The sequence below is a fragment of the Eptatretus burgeri genome, chromosome 15, assembly GCF_056783735.1.
Source record: "Eptatretus burgeri isolate ZD-2024b chromosome 15, Ebu_testis_v1, whole genome shotgun sequence".
Lineage (NCBI taxonomy): Eukaryota > Metazoa > Chordata > Myxini > Myxiniformes > Myxinidae > Eptatretus > Eptatretus burgeri.
In genome coordinates this window covers 8,912,093-8,930,240 of record NC_140975.1, presented here as the reverse complement: position 1 = coordinate 8,930,240, position 18,148 = coordinate 8,912,093, and the positions used below count along the sequence as shown (strand labels likewise).

The 18,148-nt window shown below is 43.8% G+C and overlaps 1 protein-coding gene across 3 annotated transcripts in view; it reads right to left on the bottom strand.

The window, feature by feature from the left end:
* LOC147011453 (uncharacterized) overlaps nucleotides 1-17,726 on the bottom strand; it is an 86,900-nt gene extending 69,174 nt beyond the window's left edge. For all 3 annotated transcript variants that reach the window (XR_015051772.1, XR_015051773.1, XM_085857467.1), the window contains exon 1: nucleotides 17,427-17,726. Coding sequence is in view for 1 of the 3 variants with exons in the window: in XM_085857467.1 (XP_085713593.1) it covers nucleotides 17,427-17,501 (75 nt within the window). In the remaining 2 variants the exon portion in view is untranslated. The remainder of the gene's footprint in view (nucleotides 1-17,426) is intronic.
* Nucleotides 17,727-18,148: the final 422 nt, after the last annotated feature.

The window sequence follows — 18,148 nt, the reverse complement described above, 5'->3', positions numbered from 1 at the left end:
ATGCTGTTTCGTTCAAATCCATCCATAACCTTTTGAGATATCCTGCTCACAGACAGACAAACAGACAAACAGGGATGAAAACATAACCTCCATCCACCTTCGGTGGCAGAGGTAAAAACTCACTTGTAATGGTTTAAATATATATCCACAGTGGGAGATCTCTTGAATGACGGGAAGAGAGGCATTCTCCCACCCGAGAAATTTGCAACAAAAATAGCCCTACGGATGATCAGAATTCCTTATAGGATACTCAAGGAAGTAACGAACTCATTGCCTCCTGATCGTTTGGCTTATCTGGAAAATAATTGTGATAGTGACTGAACTGTACAAGATTGCCCCGATGTTAGCTTTTACAATCAACCATGAGGTTGCGATCACTCCCAGCCACCATCTGCACACAAAATGAGCATTAAGGTCCCTAGTGCAACTGGAGTATCCTTCTGTGGACTATCAAGGAAGGATATAGTGTCCTATAAAAGTATTCACCCTCTTCCATTAATACCACATTTAGATTAATTTCGAATTATGTAGAAACAATTTCTCAAAATCAAAATTTTTCTGCATAACTGAAGAGATCAAACGAAACACTTATAGTTGAAGGAGGTTACGTGTCAGGAATCAAAATTCACTGGTTGTAAAAGTATTCAGCCCCTTAGGGTAGTACTTGGTGGAAACACCTTTTGCAGCAATGACTGATGCGAGTCTTTGTGGGTAGGTCTCCACCAGCTTTGCACAGTGAGATGATGAAATCTTTGCCCGTTCTTCAAGTGAAAATTGCTCTAGTTCTGCAAGTTTGATGGAAATCGTCAATGGACTGCAATCTTCAAGTCTCGCCATAAATGTTCAATTGGGTTCAAGTCAGGACTTTTACTGGGCCACTCAAGAACATTTATTTTCTTATTATTCAGTCACTCCACGATGGGTTTAGCTTTTTGCTTTGGATAATTGTCCTGCTGAAATGAGAATCTTATACCCAGATTCAGATTCATGGCTAACTCAAGCAGGAATTCTCCTGTACTTTGCACCATCCATTGTACTGTGACGTCCACGGGACTTGAACAGTCCCGCCAACATAGAATGAGCCGAAACGATGGAGGCGGTTTATTTTTATAACCCAAAGATGGCGGTTCTAATCGCTCTACCGCAAACGGGACGAGGAAGGTGGCACGAGTCACTTTTCACTGAGTTGATAACGTTTATTCCTCGAACCAGAAAAAACAAGACTCGGAAAGAGGAGGGATCCGGGGCGATTCGACGGGATGGTGGTGTGGGTTCGGGCGTGGGGAAAACACAGACAATTCCAATGAATATACAAATCTAAAACCCTCTAAGGCGCCAGGTACACACACACACACACACACACACACACACACACACACACACACACACACACACACACACACACACACACACACAAAACGTAGCTGGTCCTGGTGGTCAGGCTGGCCCGTGGTGCAAACGCAACAGTCCCTGGATTGGCGTTGGACGAGCTGGCCTTGCTCTCGTCAGGGGGGCAGGAGACACCGTGGTGCTGTCGACCTCCTAGTCTTGGCCCAAGTCCGCTCACAGCCGCCAGGGAACCAGTTCTGGCGCCAAGTTGCGAGCAGGAGAGGGAGGCAGGTCCGCCCGCCGTTCGACCCCGTACTCCGAGCCAGCAGAACACCAGAGCCAACCAAGGTGAGGCACGAGGCTCAGGAAGGCCTCGAGACACGATGAAACCAGGGCCGAATCAGCGCAACAACCCAGCACGCTCCCAGCACAACAGCCTCCACCAGAACAGTTTTTCTGTCCCGATCTTCTTCTTCTTCCTTTTCGACCCCGAACAGAACCTTTTTATCCTCCCGTCCTCGTCACTTCCAATCGAGCCGTTTTATTGGCCCACCGCCATCGCCTTCCTCCAATCGTGATCACGGGGCGGAGCCATCCGCAGCACTGTCCTGTGACGTCACGGCAAGCCTCCAGGGACTAATAAAAGGGGTTTACGCAGACACACTTACCCTATCCCGTGTCCCTATCTAATTACGTGACAATTATCATTTCCCCCTTGAAGAAATGGACATTTACTAGACAACTTATCACCACTGAATTGCTACTTATTACATCGAGATCCTGGTACACTCGAACAGCATGGCATACCTAATTAAACATCCTAATTACCCTTTGAATGCATACACCCCCTCAAACGTAACAGTACCTTCTATCCTGCCAAGCTTGCCAGTCCCTGCTGATGAAAATCAGCCCCATAACATGATGCTGCCACCACCATGCCTGATAGTCAGGATGGTGTTGACTGGGTGATGTGCAGTGTTTGGCTTGCACCAGATGTAACGCTTTGAATTTAAACCAAAAAGTTCAATTTTTGTCTCGTCTGACCACAAAACTTTGCTCCACATGCCTGCAGTATCATAAAGATACTATTTCACAAACTCCATATGAGCTTTTAGATGCGACTTTGTCAGTAATGCCTTTTCTTGCCACCTATCCATAGAAGCCAGCTTTGTGAAATGAACGGGATATTGTTGATTGCTGAACACTGACCCCCATCTCGGACATAGAACCTTGCAGATCTTTCAATAATTGTTGGATTTACAGTGACATGCTGATTTCCTGCTTGCCTGGCTGTTGAGTTGAGTTGAGCAGCATTACCTGGGTAGAGTCTGTGTGGTATGATAACGTCTTCCACTTCTTAATGATGGATTTCACCGTACTCAAAGGGACAATGAGTGACTGAAATATTCTTATAACCCTCTCCTGAACGGTGCTTCTCCACCACTTTATGTCGACTTCTTTGGAAAGGTCCTTGGTTTTCATGTTTGCCTTGTTGGTTGACGAAGTGAGTTGCACCTTATAACTCCTTAGATAAGTCGGGGAGCTTCATGTTTAAGTTAAACCACTGATTACATGCAGGTGAAAACTATTACACTTATTTTGTAACTTTTCAAACAAATAATTTGCTCCTGAAGTGATTTAGGTATAATTAGGCAAAGGGTTTGACATTTGGCAAAAAAAAAAAAAAAAAAATACAACTTTGGAAAATACTTAGAGAACTGAGAATCATCTGATTTTCTCTGTTAATCTAACTTATTTGCATTTTAACTGCATTTTTTAGCTTTATCACTTTGGAGTAGTTTGTGAAGACTCTATACATTTGATTTGATTTGACTTGAATGCATCATGAAATAAGCTCAGGTGGCATCAAAATTTGAAAACCTTGGAGGGGGGTGAACACTTTTGCAGGCCCCTGTATATACGAGCAAGTTGTCCAGTCACTCAATTTTATTACACCTGCAGATCGGCTTGACGTTCTCTGGCATGAGGTCCTTTCGCCACCCTTGCCTGCCCATCCACAGTGAGTCTTTTTATCTCTCCCCAACATCAAGAATGGTTGGTGACCTAAGTTGGAGATTGCTTCATGGGGCACTGAGTTCTGGGACTCTGTTTTCAACACTTCACAAACTTTCCTGATAAATGTTGTTTCCGTGGTGAAATGGAAACCATCTTTCACAAAAACATGCAATGCTGTCATCGTCAACCAATTTTCCTGCTGGTGAAAATTCTGCTATTACGTTTCTGGCTTCATTTTTCTCCAACACTTTTTTTATTTTTGGACACCTCATAAAGGAAGAAAGTAAATCACGGGATCTTGCAAATATTATTTTTGGCCCCTGCAAAATTTGCAATATACAAAACCATAAAGGCAGATTGAAAATAATGTAGTGCAACATCGTTTTGCATGCCTGAAAGCTTTATTATGCTCACGTGTCGTTTCAGAATTCAAGGTGGCACAATATTCTGACTATTCAAAGGTTTCAGGAAATCTGGGTCATAAATGATGTGCTTTGGCATTTTTTCCCTGACAAGGTATGGTAACTGGTTACTCTGCCCACACGAAGCGAAAAGCGACGTTAAGCAATTGGTTCATATCTGTCCGTCCGTATTATCAGTTTATGATCGTCAAACAATTTAATTAAATCGAATGTTATATTTTGAACACAAATAGGAACATGAATAGGAAGATAAGTTTGCCGTTTTACAGTATTTTGGCTCTGAATTTATCCTGATCGCACATGCGTAGAGAGTCGTGAGATAATGTTTTACTCTCTCTGCCTGTCTGGCAATCAAACAAAATTGAAAAGCATTCCAAACAGGAAACTTACTGTTTTAAGGACATCACAAAGAACACAAACACCAGGCACCCAGAATTAATTAATTTATACGCTTTTAAACATTTATTCATATTGCATCATATACTTGAACACTATACAACACAAATCGCCTTCAGAGTACGTCCAATAACCTCCAGTTTTGTAGGACTTAGACAAATTTTATAGGGTAGTGTGTAAGGGTGATGGAAAAGACTTCTTCAGTGGAGCTAAACTTCCTGATTTATTTTTAACGATCTTTAAAATCATTATATTGTATTGAAATTGAAGTATAAATTTGAACACTGCACGGGGTATTGTGTTCTATGAACTCTCTAGTTGTTGATAAGTAAATGTCTGATAGGATGGTGCAGAGCCAGGGGTCGTGCTGGGCGGTTTGCCATTCCTCTTCTCGCAGTAGTTATGGCAGGAATTTGTAATTTTTTCAAGGTGTCGGCGATACCTCACCGACTGTTCGTGAATGACACTGTGGGATATTTAACCTCCATCAACTAATGCCGGCAGACAGGACACACTCATCAATGGAGTTTTGTATAGTTCCATATTTATTATCCCGCCCCCTCCCGGAGGGAGGAAGCGGGATATTGTAATCATCCGGTTTGTTTGTCTGTCTGTTAGCAACTTTACAGCAAAACGGCTTTAGCAAACACCATCAAATTTAATCCACAGGTGGGCAATGAACCTTGGACGACCACATTAACTTTTGGGTCCAACTGGATCAAAGGTCAAGGTCACGAAAAGATCAAAATCGTTTTTCGCTCATAACTTCGTCAAAAATGATCTGATTTACTTCAAACTAAGCTTATAGTGAACCTTATTCTATTTGTCACTTATAATCCTACCCATTCCTTTAGTGAAAATGCATATTTGTGAAGATCGGTCGGGTCCGAAGTTTTGGGGGTCATGGCCATCGGTCAAAATTACAAATTTTCCATTAAAACTAAAGTATGGTTACGAAAATACAACTTTACGGGAAAACGGCTGGCTCAAACACTGTTAAATTGTATCCACAGGTGGGTAATGAACCTCGGACGACCCCATTAACTTTTAGGTCCAATTAGGTCAAAGGTCAAGGTCAGGTTACGAAAAGGTCAAAATCTTTTTTGCTCATAACTTCGTCAAAAATGGTTTAATTGTCTTCAAACTAAGACTAAAATATTCCTTATTCTATTCCTTATAATCAACATTCAGGTTAAGGATATATCAAATTTAAATTTGATCCCCAAAATAACTTTATGCCTTAAATGGGCGGAATTTGTTGTGCCTGGCACCACTTGTTTCACCGGTTTCTTCAGTCAGATCTTTTCATATTCCACTCTTAAAGTCTAAAGGACCCCAATCTTGTGATCTCTCTGATCTTTTTAAAAAGACGTCTTATTTTTGCTGCTTTGTTGTCACTTTCTATCTCTATGCATTTCTCTGAAATATTCATTTTTCTTTCCTTGCTTGCCATTGCAAGTTGATATTTAGCCACTTCACGTCCTTTCTTGATGCACCTTCTCCTATATGAGCTGCCTACTAAAGCTAATGAACTCCAGATACCCAAAGCAACAGGTTTAAAGCCACCAGTGATTCAACCGCAGTCCACCTCTTTTCTTTATTCCTTGCTTCATCAACCTATCCGCTCTATTTGCCAATCTCTCATCCTCCAGCCCACGAGCCAACAGTGAGCAGCCCACTTCAACCTGCTTTTTACTAATCTGCCTGTCAAGCTCATCTGCACACCAATCTCCTCCCTCAGTTCATCCATCTTCCTTCCATCGAAAAAGGCAGGACAAGAAAAGTAGGAACAAAGAAGGGTATGAAGAAACAAAGCCATGATACGTACCTGACCACCAGACCATAAGTTTCCGAGTCCCTGAAAGGTGCATCGAGTAAGAGAGCTCGATACAAAGTGACTGTTCTTTCCCTCTTCCAGGCTTTATGGAGGCACAAGAACAATAAGCAAGTCATGTGACCAATTGTTTGGCACGTGATTCAGTGGTCGCTACATCCACGCCGATTGTGACGTCACAGCAGATCACGTGGTTGGGACCCAAATGCAAATATGATGTTACTGTAGATCTAGTTCTTTTGCTGGAGTGTGAACGTAGATTATGACGTCACTGTAGATCTGGTTCTCTTGCTGGACTGTGAACGTGGATTATGACGTCACGGAAGATCTGGTTCTCTTGCTGGAGTGCAAAGGCTCCTCGTTCAGCTTTAGCGTTCACTGCATGAGATATCCAGAGAGAGATAGAAAGAGAGATAGACAGACAGACAGACAGACAGACAGACAGACAGACAGACAGACAGACAGACAGACAGACAGAGAGAGAGAGAGAGAGAGAGAGAGAGAGAGAGAGAGAGAGAGAGAGAGAGAGAGAGAGAAAGAGAGAGAGAGAGACAGACAAGATGTCAAGATGGATATTCACCTTCGAGTTCAGATCAGGTTTATTATCTTTTTCGCATCAAGTGCAAACCAGGTCTGGTCAGGTATGGGAGCATGCGCCGGAGCAGCGCATCGCTGCCTCCACTTTCCGCCGGTACTCAAAGGGCTTCTGTCTGGCGATCCCCCAGGCAGATGCCTGGCCCATGCACATCTCCTTGAGATGCCGATCAACCTGCTGCAACCAGGAGTCACATGGTCGGCTCACTGGCTTCCACCACTCACGAGACTCCCTCGCTGAGAGAATCTGGTGAGCAGGATTAGCATCAGGAAAATGAGCCACATGTCCATACAGCCACAGCTAATGCTCATGGACTGTGCAAGTAACAAATCTCATTTGAGTCTCTTCAGCAACCGCTCGTTGGACACAAAGTCCAACCAGCAATAGCCAAGGATTCTCCGAAGAGACCGAGTACCAAAGGAATTAAGTCTACGTCTCAGATCCTTGGTCAGAGTCAAAGTCTCACATCCATAGAGCAAGACTGGAAGCACGAAGGACCTGAAGACTTGGACTTTTGTCCTCCTGCACAGGTAGTGGCAGCACCACACCCCATGATCCAGTGAATCCATGACTCCCCAGGCCCGACCCAGATGTCTGTTAACCTCTGGCTCACAGCCAGCAGTGACATGAATATCACTGTCAAGGTAAGTGAATCTCTCCACGACCTCAACATTCTCACCACAAACAGGAACAGACAGGACAGTAGCATCCAAGATTTCATTGAAAGCCTGGATCTTAGTTTTGACCCAGGAAACCCGTAATCTCAGTTGCTCAGACTCCTCATTCAGCACCTCGAGGGCCCCCAAAAAGATATCTAAAGTCTCCGCAAAGCTGACTGCATCATCTGAGAAATCAAGGTCAGAGATCTTGACATTCCCAAATGATGCAACACAGCTTGATCTCTCTGACATCCTCCCCAGAATCTAGTCCATACAAGTACTGAAAAGTGTGGAGGCCAGTACACACCCATGATGAACTCCATTAACAACTGGAAATGAGTCAGAGATGGTACCACCACATCTCACAGCACTCTCAGTACCAGAGGTTCGTTCAGACATCAGATCGATCAGTTTTGGTGACACCCCACGAAGACCAAGAATCCTCCAGAGGGCATCCCGATTCACTGAATCAAACGCTTTACAGAGATCAACATAAGCTGCAAGCAGCCCCTGCCAAAACTCTCGTCTGCGTTCGGTGAGGACCCGAAGAACAAGGACACGGTTAATCGTTGACCTCTTTGGTGTAAAACCTGACTGCTCTGGACACTGATGCTCAAGCAGATGGTGGCAAACCCTATCACCAATTATCCGAGTAAAGAGCTTGCCCGTCACTGAGAGCATCATCACCCCTCGGTAGTTGTTGCAGTTCTGGCGATCACCCTTCCCTTTACAGAGAGGGACAGCAAAGCCCCTCTTCCAGTCAGTTGGGATGATGCCTGTGTTCCAGGCAGAGCACGGAACTGCATGCAACAACACGAGTGCAGCATTTCAACCAGCCTTGAGAAGTTCAGCATGGATGCCACAGATCCCTGGAGCTTTACACCATTTCAACCGGTTCACCGCAGCCTGGGTTTCCACAAACGAAGGTGGACCACAGTTGATTGGAGGGCCAGCAACAGGGATTGTAACACCCCTGATGTCCAACTCAACAGCTGGTGGATCAGCCAGGTACAACCGCTAAAAGTAACTGACCCAGCGGGCCTTCACTTCGGGACTAAACTGTCAAGAGCTCACCACCCTCCACTCTAACTGCAGTACACCGAGGGATGGGCTTTGATGAATGCAATGCGCAAATTCCCCTGAAAGCCGGAGGAGAATCACCTGTCCACAGGTGATGCTCTACCCCCTCACAGATTCCTCGCACATCAGCCTCCTTGTCCACCCTTAGTGCACGTACAGTTTTATGCCTCAGCTCCCTGAACAGCTCAGCTCTGCCACTCAGCCTGGCCCTGCGACTCTGGTAAATGGTATCCAGTGTGTCCCTTGAGAGATAAAATTCTTCTTCGCCTGATGGTGAGTTCCAAGACATCCACTGGAAACATCAAGGATGGTGGTCATGAAGGCAATCCACAACTATTCAGGATCTCCCAAAGCACCCAGACCTCCCAAATCTCCACTCAACCTGTTCGCAAACTCTTCGGCTACCCTCTCATCCATGAGCTTGCCAACATCCAGCCGAGGCTGGGATGGTATCATTCTCCTGAATTTAAGGTGCAACTTAAGAGTTGCTACAATAAGCCTGTGGCCAGTATTGAGGAACTTTGCACTCCGGTGGAACCTGCAGTTCTGGATCATCCTCCAGCGACCATTAACGAGCACATGGTCAATCTCCTTTGCCACACTGCCAGCGATGGAATACCAAGTCCAGAGATGAGCTTCTGGGTGCTGAAACCATGAACCAGCCACCCTAAGTCTATGACTTCTTGCAAAATCAAGGAACTTAGTGCTATTCTGGTTCACAGTTCCAGACCCAAGAGGACCAATACATGTCTCATAGCATCCCTATCAGTTCCAGTCGATGCACTGAAATCCCCCAAGACAAGAAGTGTATCTCACCTGGGGGCACTGATCAACCACAGATTCGAGCGTGGCATAGAATGTGTCCTTTACGGTGAGATCACTTACCTCAGTCGGAGCATAAACAGAGACCAGGGAAACGACACCCAAGGAGTGACGAATCCTTAGTCTCATAATACGCTCGTTGACCAGTCTTACCTCAATTATCATTGGAGTCAGCTTATTGGACAGAGCTTCAGCAACTCCTTGGGCATGGTAACCATCAGAGTGACCAGACCAACAGTAAGTGAAACCACCCGCCATGATCTTGCCGCAATCTGGTTTCCGAACCGCAGAGAGTGCTGCAATACTGATGTCCAAATGCTTGAACTCAGATGATAACAGAGACAGGTGATCATCTTCTCTTAGGGATAGGACATTCCAGGCACCCACCCGAAGGGACCGCCTCAGGTTAACCCAAGGAGACCACCGTCTGGTGGACGACACCTCAGCACCACTCCGACACACTCTCCCGCAATCTGACCTGGCAATGTTACCCCGTGGTTTCCCTCCTATCATCAAAGATTGGGGGTCCCGAAGGCTTTGCCCAAATCCCGTCATCCAGTGAGCTGCCCTGTGAAGGGAAGCTGCACAGGAGGTACTCCCACGGAGTGGGTTTCAGATTTTTTTGTTCTACTTTGACAGTGTTTTGCAGAATGAAGTGTTTCACGGTTGCCGAAGTGCAAATCCTGCCACCACCCTCCAAATAAGAAGTAACCCAACTGCAGGAGGATGTCTGCAGACACAGTTGGGGTGTTTCCGCAGACTAACCAGGGTGTTTCTATTTTAGGAGTGTGTGTGTGTGTGTGTGTGTGTGTGTGTGTGTGTGTGTGTGTGTGTGTGTGTGTGTGTACAAGCTGCTGTTGTTGGCTGCTATCTCCACACATGGGTGGGTTTCAGGACGTGGAACAGAGATATATCAGGTCTCAGAGTATCCACCTCCATTAGTGTGTGTGTGTGTGTGTGTGTGTGTGTGTGTGTGTGTGTGTGTGTGTGTGTGTGTGTGTGTGTGTGTGTGTGTGTGTGTGTGTGCGCGTGCACAACCACGCATGCAAAATCATGACCTATACGCACGCACTGCAGATCTAACCATGGACTCGCAGAATATGGGGATGCCAAGTGATATTAATTGTCGAGTGAGACTAAACAGAAAACTTGTGCTTGCCTGAGCACAAACCTTTGCAGCCATTCTCTTATTCTATCAAAAGTACGACTGCCACCACCACCACTACTACTACTACGACAACAACTACTACTCCCACTACCATTACATTAAAGGACCCAACATTCCCACCTTCTTGTAGGAGAGGAAGGAGAAAGATTTTGGCCTAAGTCTTTCACGAGTCAGCTGGTGAGCAGGCCTGACATTCGGCCAAAGGTACTTTAGGCAGGAATTTTTCATTTGGTCAGGGTTCCGACGATAACTCGCCTACTCTTCGTGAAAGACAACATGGAATCTTTAACATTCATCCCAAGTGCCTGTCAAGATGGCTGCCACAGGAACCTTTCCCCAGGAATTCTGTATGAGTGCTCTTTTACATCTTTCCAGTATTTTTCCTTGCATCATAGAGTCCACAGAGTGTAACACCTTTCAAATGGTTCTTCCTTCTGTCATGCACATCGTATTTCCAAGGAGTTACAGCAGAGTGTCATATAAGAGGCAAAATGTGGTGCTTTCAGAGTTTTGTGCTTGGAGTTGGATTTGAGTTTCCGTGACATCCCAGCAGCGCCACATGAAGGCAAGTGATTCACGTGATGGGAAAGGATGCTGCATTCAAAGGAGTTCAGCCATGGAATTGAATCCGCCTCGTTTCTTCGTTTCTGAAACATATTTCCACTTTTGTGGTCCATTTCTTCTGAGTACCCAGACCGACTGGACTTACTGGACATGCTCGAGGGAATTTCCACCAATCACGAGGCAAGAAAGTTGAACAATTACAAAAAAACAGGATGATTGCACCAATGCATGGTGTACACTACACAGCATTCAGTCTGCAGACTGTACATGGACACCATCGACCTTCTATTATTGGATATTTTTCTTGATAAATTTCTTAATGTGTACAAATCAGCATGACTAGACTAGGAGATAGTGACTATTCGTATTTTGACGACATCCTGAAATACGTGAAGGAGGATGGACGTTTAGTCTGTGGATTGATTTGGTTATCACCACCGGCGATGAAACACTTTTATTAAGTTCTTCATCTGCCTGACCACTACCCCCCACCCAACCCACTTCCCGCAGAGCCTTCACATTTCTTGGAAGCATTGTATCAATCGACCCGACACAGAACTTACTCAGATGACTACCACACATCCATCACATCTTTCATTGGCAGGCTTCACCTCTGCGATGATAATCTACTTTCCACAGCGAAAACACGTTCTCCAGAGATTTGAGTGCAGGTGTAACCCGAAATCCCTCTCCATCCCCGACTCAACTCCCTCAGCCCCCATCCCAATTCATTTCAAAACTCCGCAGCACCCACCTTACATGCACATCTGCAATAATTAGACCCCATTCCACCTAATCTCTCACCTAACCTCCACATTCCTCAACTCTTTAGCACTCACCTCACCTCCACATTCCTGACATGCATCCCCCAATCCAACAAGTATAATAGTAGTTATTCATCCATTGGGACCATACTATGTGCAGAACATTGGTGCTGCCTAAGCAGTCTCCTTGGCTATTGGACACAATCCTGGACAGGTCGCCACTCCGACACAGGATACCAGCGAGCTGGCACTCATCTTTGCCGACTTCGGAAGGATGACAGGCAGACTCTACCCCACCTGGAATTAATTCAACAGCCTAGTGGGATTTGAACTCATGATCCAAGGATCCCAAGCCCACAACCCTAACCTGAAGCCAACACTAGGCATAATCGTAGTTACGTTTACATCCAATGAGTATAATTGTAATTATGTTTACATCCAAGAGAATAGCTGTGATGTTTCCATCCAACGAGAGCTATAGTAGTTATGTTTAGATCCAATAAGTATAATAGAAGTTATGTTTAGATCCAATAAGTATAATAGAAGTGAGGTTTACATCCAATAAGTATAATAGAAGTTATGTTTACATCCAATAAGTATAATGATAGTTATGGTTACATCCAATAAGTATAATAATAGTAGTTATGTTTACATCCAATGAGGATAATAGTAGTTATGTTTACATCCAAGAACTATAACAGTAGTTATATTTATTCCAAAAAGGAGAATAGTAGTTATGTTTACATCCACGAACTATAATAGTACTTGAATTTACATCCAATAAGGATAATCGTAGTTACGTTTACATCCAAGAACTATAATAGTAGTTATATTTACATCCAATAAGGATAATAGTAGTTATGTTTACATCCACAAATGATAATAGTACTTATATTTACATCCAATAAGGATAATAGTAGTTATGTTTACATCCAAGAACTATAATAGCAGTTATATTTACATCCAATAAGTTTAATAGTAGTTAGGTTTACATCCAATATGTTTAATAGTAGTTATGTTTACATCCAATAAGTTTAATAGTAGTTATGTTTACATCCAATGAGTGTAATCGTAATTTTGTTTCCTTCCAATAAGTATAATCATAGTTATGTTTCCATCTAATGAGTATAATAGTAGTTATGTTTACTTACAGTAAGTAAAATAGTCATTATGTTTACATCAACGAGTATAATAGTAGTTATGTTTACATCCAATACGTATTATAGTGGTTATGTTTACATCCAATACGTATAATAGTAGTTATATTTACATCCAATGAGGATAATAGTAGTTATGTTTACATCTAAGAACTATAATAGTAGTTATATTTACATCCAATGAGGATAATAGTAGTTATGTTTACATCCATGAACTATAATAGTAGTTATATTTAAATCCAATGCGTGTTGTTGTCGTTATGTTTCCATCCAATGGGTATAATAGTCGTTATGTTTACATCGAATAACTCTAATAGTAGTTATATTTACATCCAATAAGGATAATAGTAGTGATGTTTACATCTATGAACTATAATAGTACTTATATTTACATCCAATAAGGATAATAGCAGTTATGTTTACGTCTAAGAACTATAATAGTAGTTATATTTACATCCAATAAGGATAATAGTAGTTATGTTTACATCCAAGAACTATAATAGTAGTTATATTTACATCCAATGAGTATTGTAGTCGTTGTGTTTCCATCCAATGGGTATAATAGTAGTTATGTTTACATCCAAGAACTATTATAGTAGTTGTATTTACATCCAATAAGGATAATAGTAGTTATGTTTTCTTCTAAGAACTATAATAGTAGTTATATTTACATCCAATAAGTTTAATAGCAGTTATATTTACGTCCAATAAGTGCAATATTCGTTACGTTTACATCATCAAGTATAAAGATGGTTATGTTTACATCCAAAAACTATAATCTATATCTCTTATCCCTCCGTCTCCCTCAAGAGACCTTTCATTTTTCATGGCCCCTTTAATTGAGGTTAAACACAACAGTGGGTTGACATTTGACGTGGGCAAAGGCAAATATCGATTGACGAATTTTCTGCCAAATTCAACTTTCTAGTTTTCTCCAAACAAGATCGTGGATATGCGGAGCATAGTTCCAGCTCTGCGTATTGGTGCCATCCTAACCGCACCTGTTGCAAGTACGAGGAGAAAATGTACTTTTGGGTTTCGTAGTGAGGTCCTCAAGTCTTGTGATATTTGGAGTGACAGGTAGATTCGGGGTCAAGCTGAACTATGTGAGTAAGTGTAATTGGGGGGCACTGGGTACACTCAAGCACGGGTTCAAACTAAACTGCATGAACGAGTGAGTTGAAATGGGGGGCACACTCAACCTCGGGTTCAAACTGAACTACACGAATGAGTTTAAATGGGGGGCACACTCATTCTTGGGTTTGAAATGGAGAGTATGAGTGAGTTTTAATGTTGGGCACACTCATCCTCGGGTTCGAAATTGACAGCATGAGTGAGTTTAAATGAGGGGCACACTCAGCCTCGCACACACATGCCCAGCTAATCCCCTCATTATAACTCAGCGGTTCCGACAGACTCAGGGTCTCCCCCCCGGGTATGAGAACGGCGCACCGATGGATCCGACGGGACCTTCGATAATTAAAGGGTGGATGTGTTTCTGCGTCAACAGCTGTCCTTCTCCGTGTTTCTCCATCTTCCCCCAGTGGGTTCGTCCCCCCACCCCACCCCATCCCATTCTATCCCATCCTCGTAAGCCCAGCATCGCTATCTCATCTGCACCGAGGCCATTCGAGCCTCGTTCCGAAGCAAATCCGGTCGTCGAGCAATTAACGTGCCATCGCAAGGGGAGAGAGGGGATTGGGGGAGGGGGGGTGTTGGTAGCGCATTGTGTGCAAAGACCTCGCACTGCATGCTCGAGCATGTTGAGATGGCGAGCTTTGATCATGGAAAATACTGCGCTCTCCATCGGTAACTCTCCGGACAATTTGCGCATATTATGGTGATAACAATTATTCTCATTACAATAACACTTGCCCGTCGAATCGAGCAACAGACCAAGTGTCCCTCCAGAGGAGCACAGGCCCTCCTCCCGTGCTGTGCGCAAATTGCTCCTGATGTTAAAATATTACACGAAAATAGGCGCTGCATCTGGGAGCACGCAGTCCGTTGGAGATGACGTCACGTGATGGTTGGAGAAATATCTGCAACTGCAAGTTGTTCATACTTATCTTCCACGCTGATCAAATGTTGTAAGTCATTTAGATAAGCGGAGCAAACACTTCCTCCAACGACACAAAGGAGGTCATGAAAGCTTAGAAGAGCCTGCACAGAGCCACAAGCCATCCCCTTAAATAATTATCGGGCAGGTTAAGGAACGAACTAAGTTAGACGTGCAAGACCAACCATCAAAGGAACAGCCGTGGGATTCGAACCCACGTTCTTCGAGTGAAGAACGAAGTCTTGAAACACTCAAACCAATTCCGTTCACGGCAAGTTATTATTTTTGTTTCTTAATCAACCATATACCTTCGCATAATTAAATAAAGGATCAAAAGGACCGGATTCGAACTCAACCTTCAGCAGTCAGGAGTGTTGAACCCACTCAACCAACCTCATTTACTCAAATTAATTAATTAACAATCAAATATTTTGCAATCTTTAATTAATCGGTAAAAAATACAGGATTCGAACCTGCAACCCTCACTTCATCCCACGAAACCGAACAACGTTGATCATCAAACCCCATCTTTTCCCACCGAAACGAATTAACAATCTTCCAACAAATCGGAAAACGAAGGAACTTGAACTCGAACCACGTGCAGCATCTCATTGTTCGTGCACCGCTCACCTGGTGGGATCAAATATTCGCGGTTGTACCTGTTGTGAGGATGCGGGTACACGATGGGATTCCATCTAACAGGGACAAACCTTCACCTGCGGCGTGCTCAGGTGTGTTGTGAAGGAGCTTGTCACACCAAGGTAAACATAAACGCTCGATCACCTCCACGCAGGTACTTTCGAACTTCGAGTTGAGACATCAGAACAGGTGTGTGAAGACCGTCGGACGTTCTCGGGATGCTGGACGTTTGTGTGTGTGTGTGTGTGTGTGACGCACGCTGGACCTGGTGTTTGGGTGCGTGTTGAGCTCGTCTGGTGTTGATCTCGAAGTTTTGATCCATGATGACGTTGAAGCGACTCGTTTGGTTTAATTGGTTCCTGGTTTTTCCTCTTCAATTCACGAAACCAAACAACCAAACCAACTGTCGTGTAACTTACTGATTTCAATTACTCGGGGAACCTCATTCCTCCGAGGACTGAAGGACTCGTCATGCCGATCAATGGTTCGTGCGACGGCTCCGGTTTTCCAGCCTGATTTTGCTCGAAGGTGACGTCATTACAGACGAAAGCAATTCTCGGACCGGCTGGGTGTTTCTCATTAACAAGTGTCCCGGTTTATTGCGGATAACTTCAGAGGGACCTTAATATCGACATAGAAGAGGTGTTAATGAAATATCTGTGTACCAGGTCACCACCACCATCACTAGTGTCCTCTTTTATCAAGTCTGGACTCATTAATCGTGTTGCTCTGGAGACATACCGTGAATCAAACATACATGCTCGTTTTGGGGATGTAAGTATTTGATAATTATTTTTCACCAATGAATGTAACTTGGTGTAAGAGAAAGACTGTGCCGTTAGTAATCGCCGGTTTACACTCCATCAACTCGCACATCGTGTGATCACGTGACGACTAACAGATGGGTAATGAATCATGTGGGCAGCACAGCACCGTACCGTACGGTAAAAGACTGCGGGAGGCATGGATGGGATTTTAACTGCTTTTCCATAAGTGTATTAATTATTTTTAAATGTCATGAAAAAAAGATTACTTGTTACGATTTGTTGCTGTTTGTGTTTTTGTCGCTGTACTCGCAGGGGTACCCGACGTTGCTCAGTGGGTACCCGACGTTGCCCGGTGGGTACCCGACATTGCCCCATGGGTACTCGTCATTGCCCGGTGGGTACCCGAAGTTGCCCCGTGGATACCAGACGTTGCCCCTTGGGTACCCAACGTTACCCCGTGGGTAGCCGACTTTGCTCGGTGGGTACCCGACGTTGCCTGGTGGGTACCGGACATTGCCCAATGGGTACTCGATGTTGCTCGGTGCTGTTCTATCCCTGTTGGCATTATGAAGAAATAAATGTTTTTTTGTTTTTTTTTGTGGGGTTTGAAAACCTTTCCCTACATCTCCGAAGGAATGGAGTTGGGGATCATATAATAATTACCTTTCATATAACTACAAAGGCTTAGGCACAATAGAGAGGTAAAAATATAACAAGTGAAATCCTTCATTACAGCGCGTGTGGTGAAGAAAATGAGTGCACTAATGTTAAAATATTGAATTTACGCTTTTTCAGTTGAAAGACAATTAAAAAGCGTACTTAATATTTGAAATGTAAAAATCTTATTATTGTGATAAGCACCTTTTATATATACACAACAGAAGGAATGAAATCGTTCGAGAAAGCGTGGCAGGGCCAGGGGGCCGCAAAACAATGATGTAAAACCAGGACGGCCGTTCACAGTGAGATCACATTACCACAGAAATCAAATTTTCACAAATATCGATGAAGACTCCGCGGATGAAGAAAATGTCGAAATCCGTCACTGAAGCTTTTTAACGTTGATCAAAAAAAGAAAATCGTACAAATTAAAATAAGGAGAAAAATATTATTATTAATGACGCAGTGAAGTGATTCAGGTTATGAAACAGATACCTGTGTGTTGCAAGTGGATCCGAGGAGAAGAATTCCTTCAGTTCCTCCACGTTTCAACCAATCAAAACGACGCATCGCCTTTCCTCATTGGTCATTACCTTCTGTCAGAGGTTATCGCCGCCTCTCCACTACTTTGACCAATCAAAGCTCGCTCCGATCCAGAGCTCGTCAGAATGCAGCACGAGATACATCGCCGAACGTGATTGGTCCAATGGTATCACGTGCCGTCGAGGATTGGCGATGCAGCATGAGGTACATCACGAACATGATTGGTCCAGTCCTGTTTGTGCTGGAATCCTCGTGCATCACACCGCCCACAAAACACACGTGGTGTCCTCTGACCAATCAGGAGCAGTGCAGTTCCAGTATCGTTTCCTTCAGCTCGATTGGTCTTGTCCTGCTCGTGATGTTTTCGGGTTTTTTTTTTTCGATCTTGTTGAATCTGTGAGGAGATTATTTTTTCGATCTTGTTGAATCTGTGAGGAGATTATTTTTTCGATCTTGTTGGATCTGTGAGGAGATTATTTTTTCGATCTTGTTGAATCTGTGAGGAGATTATTTTTTCGTTCTTGTTGTCAGTAAATTTCAACTACTAATGCATGACGAAACACTTGTTTATGGCTAATATTAAAGAGAATGATGGCATAAGAACTTAGCCTGGAATCCTCGTGCATAACACCGCCTACACAACACACGTGGTGTCTTTTGACCAATCAGGAGCA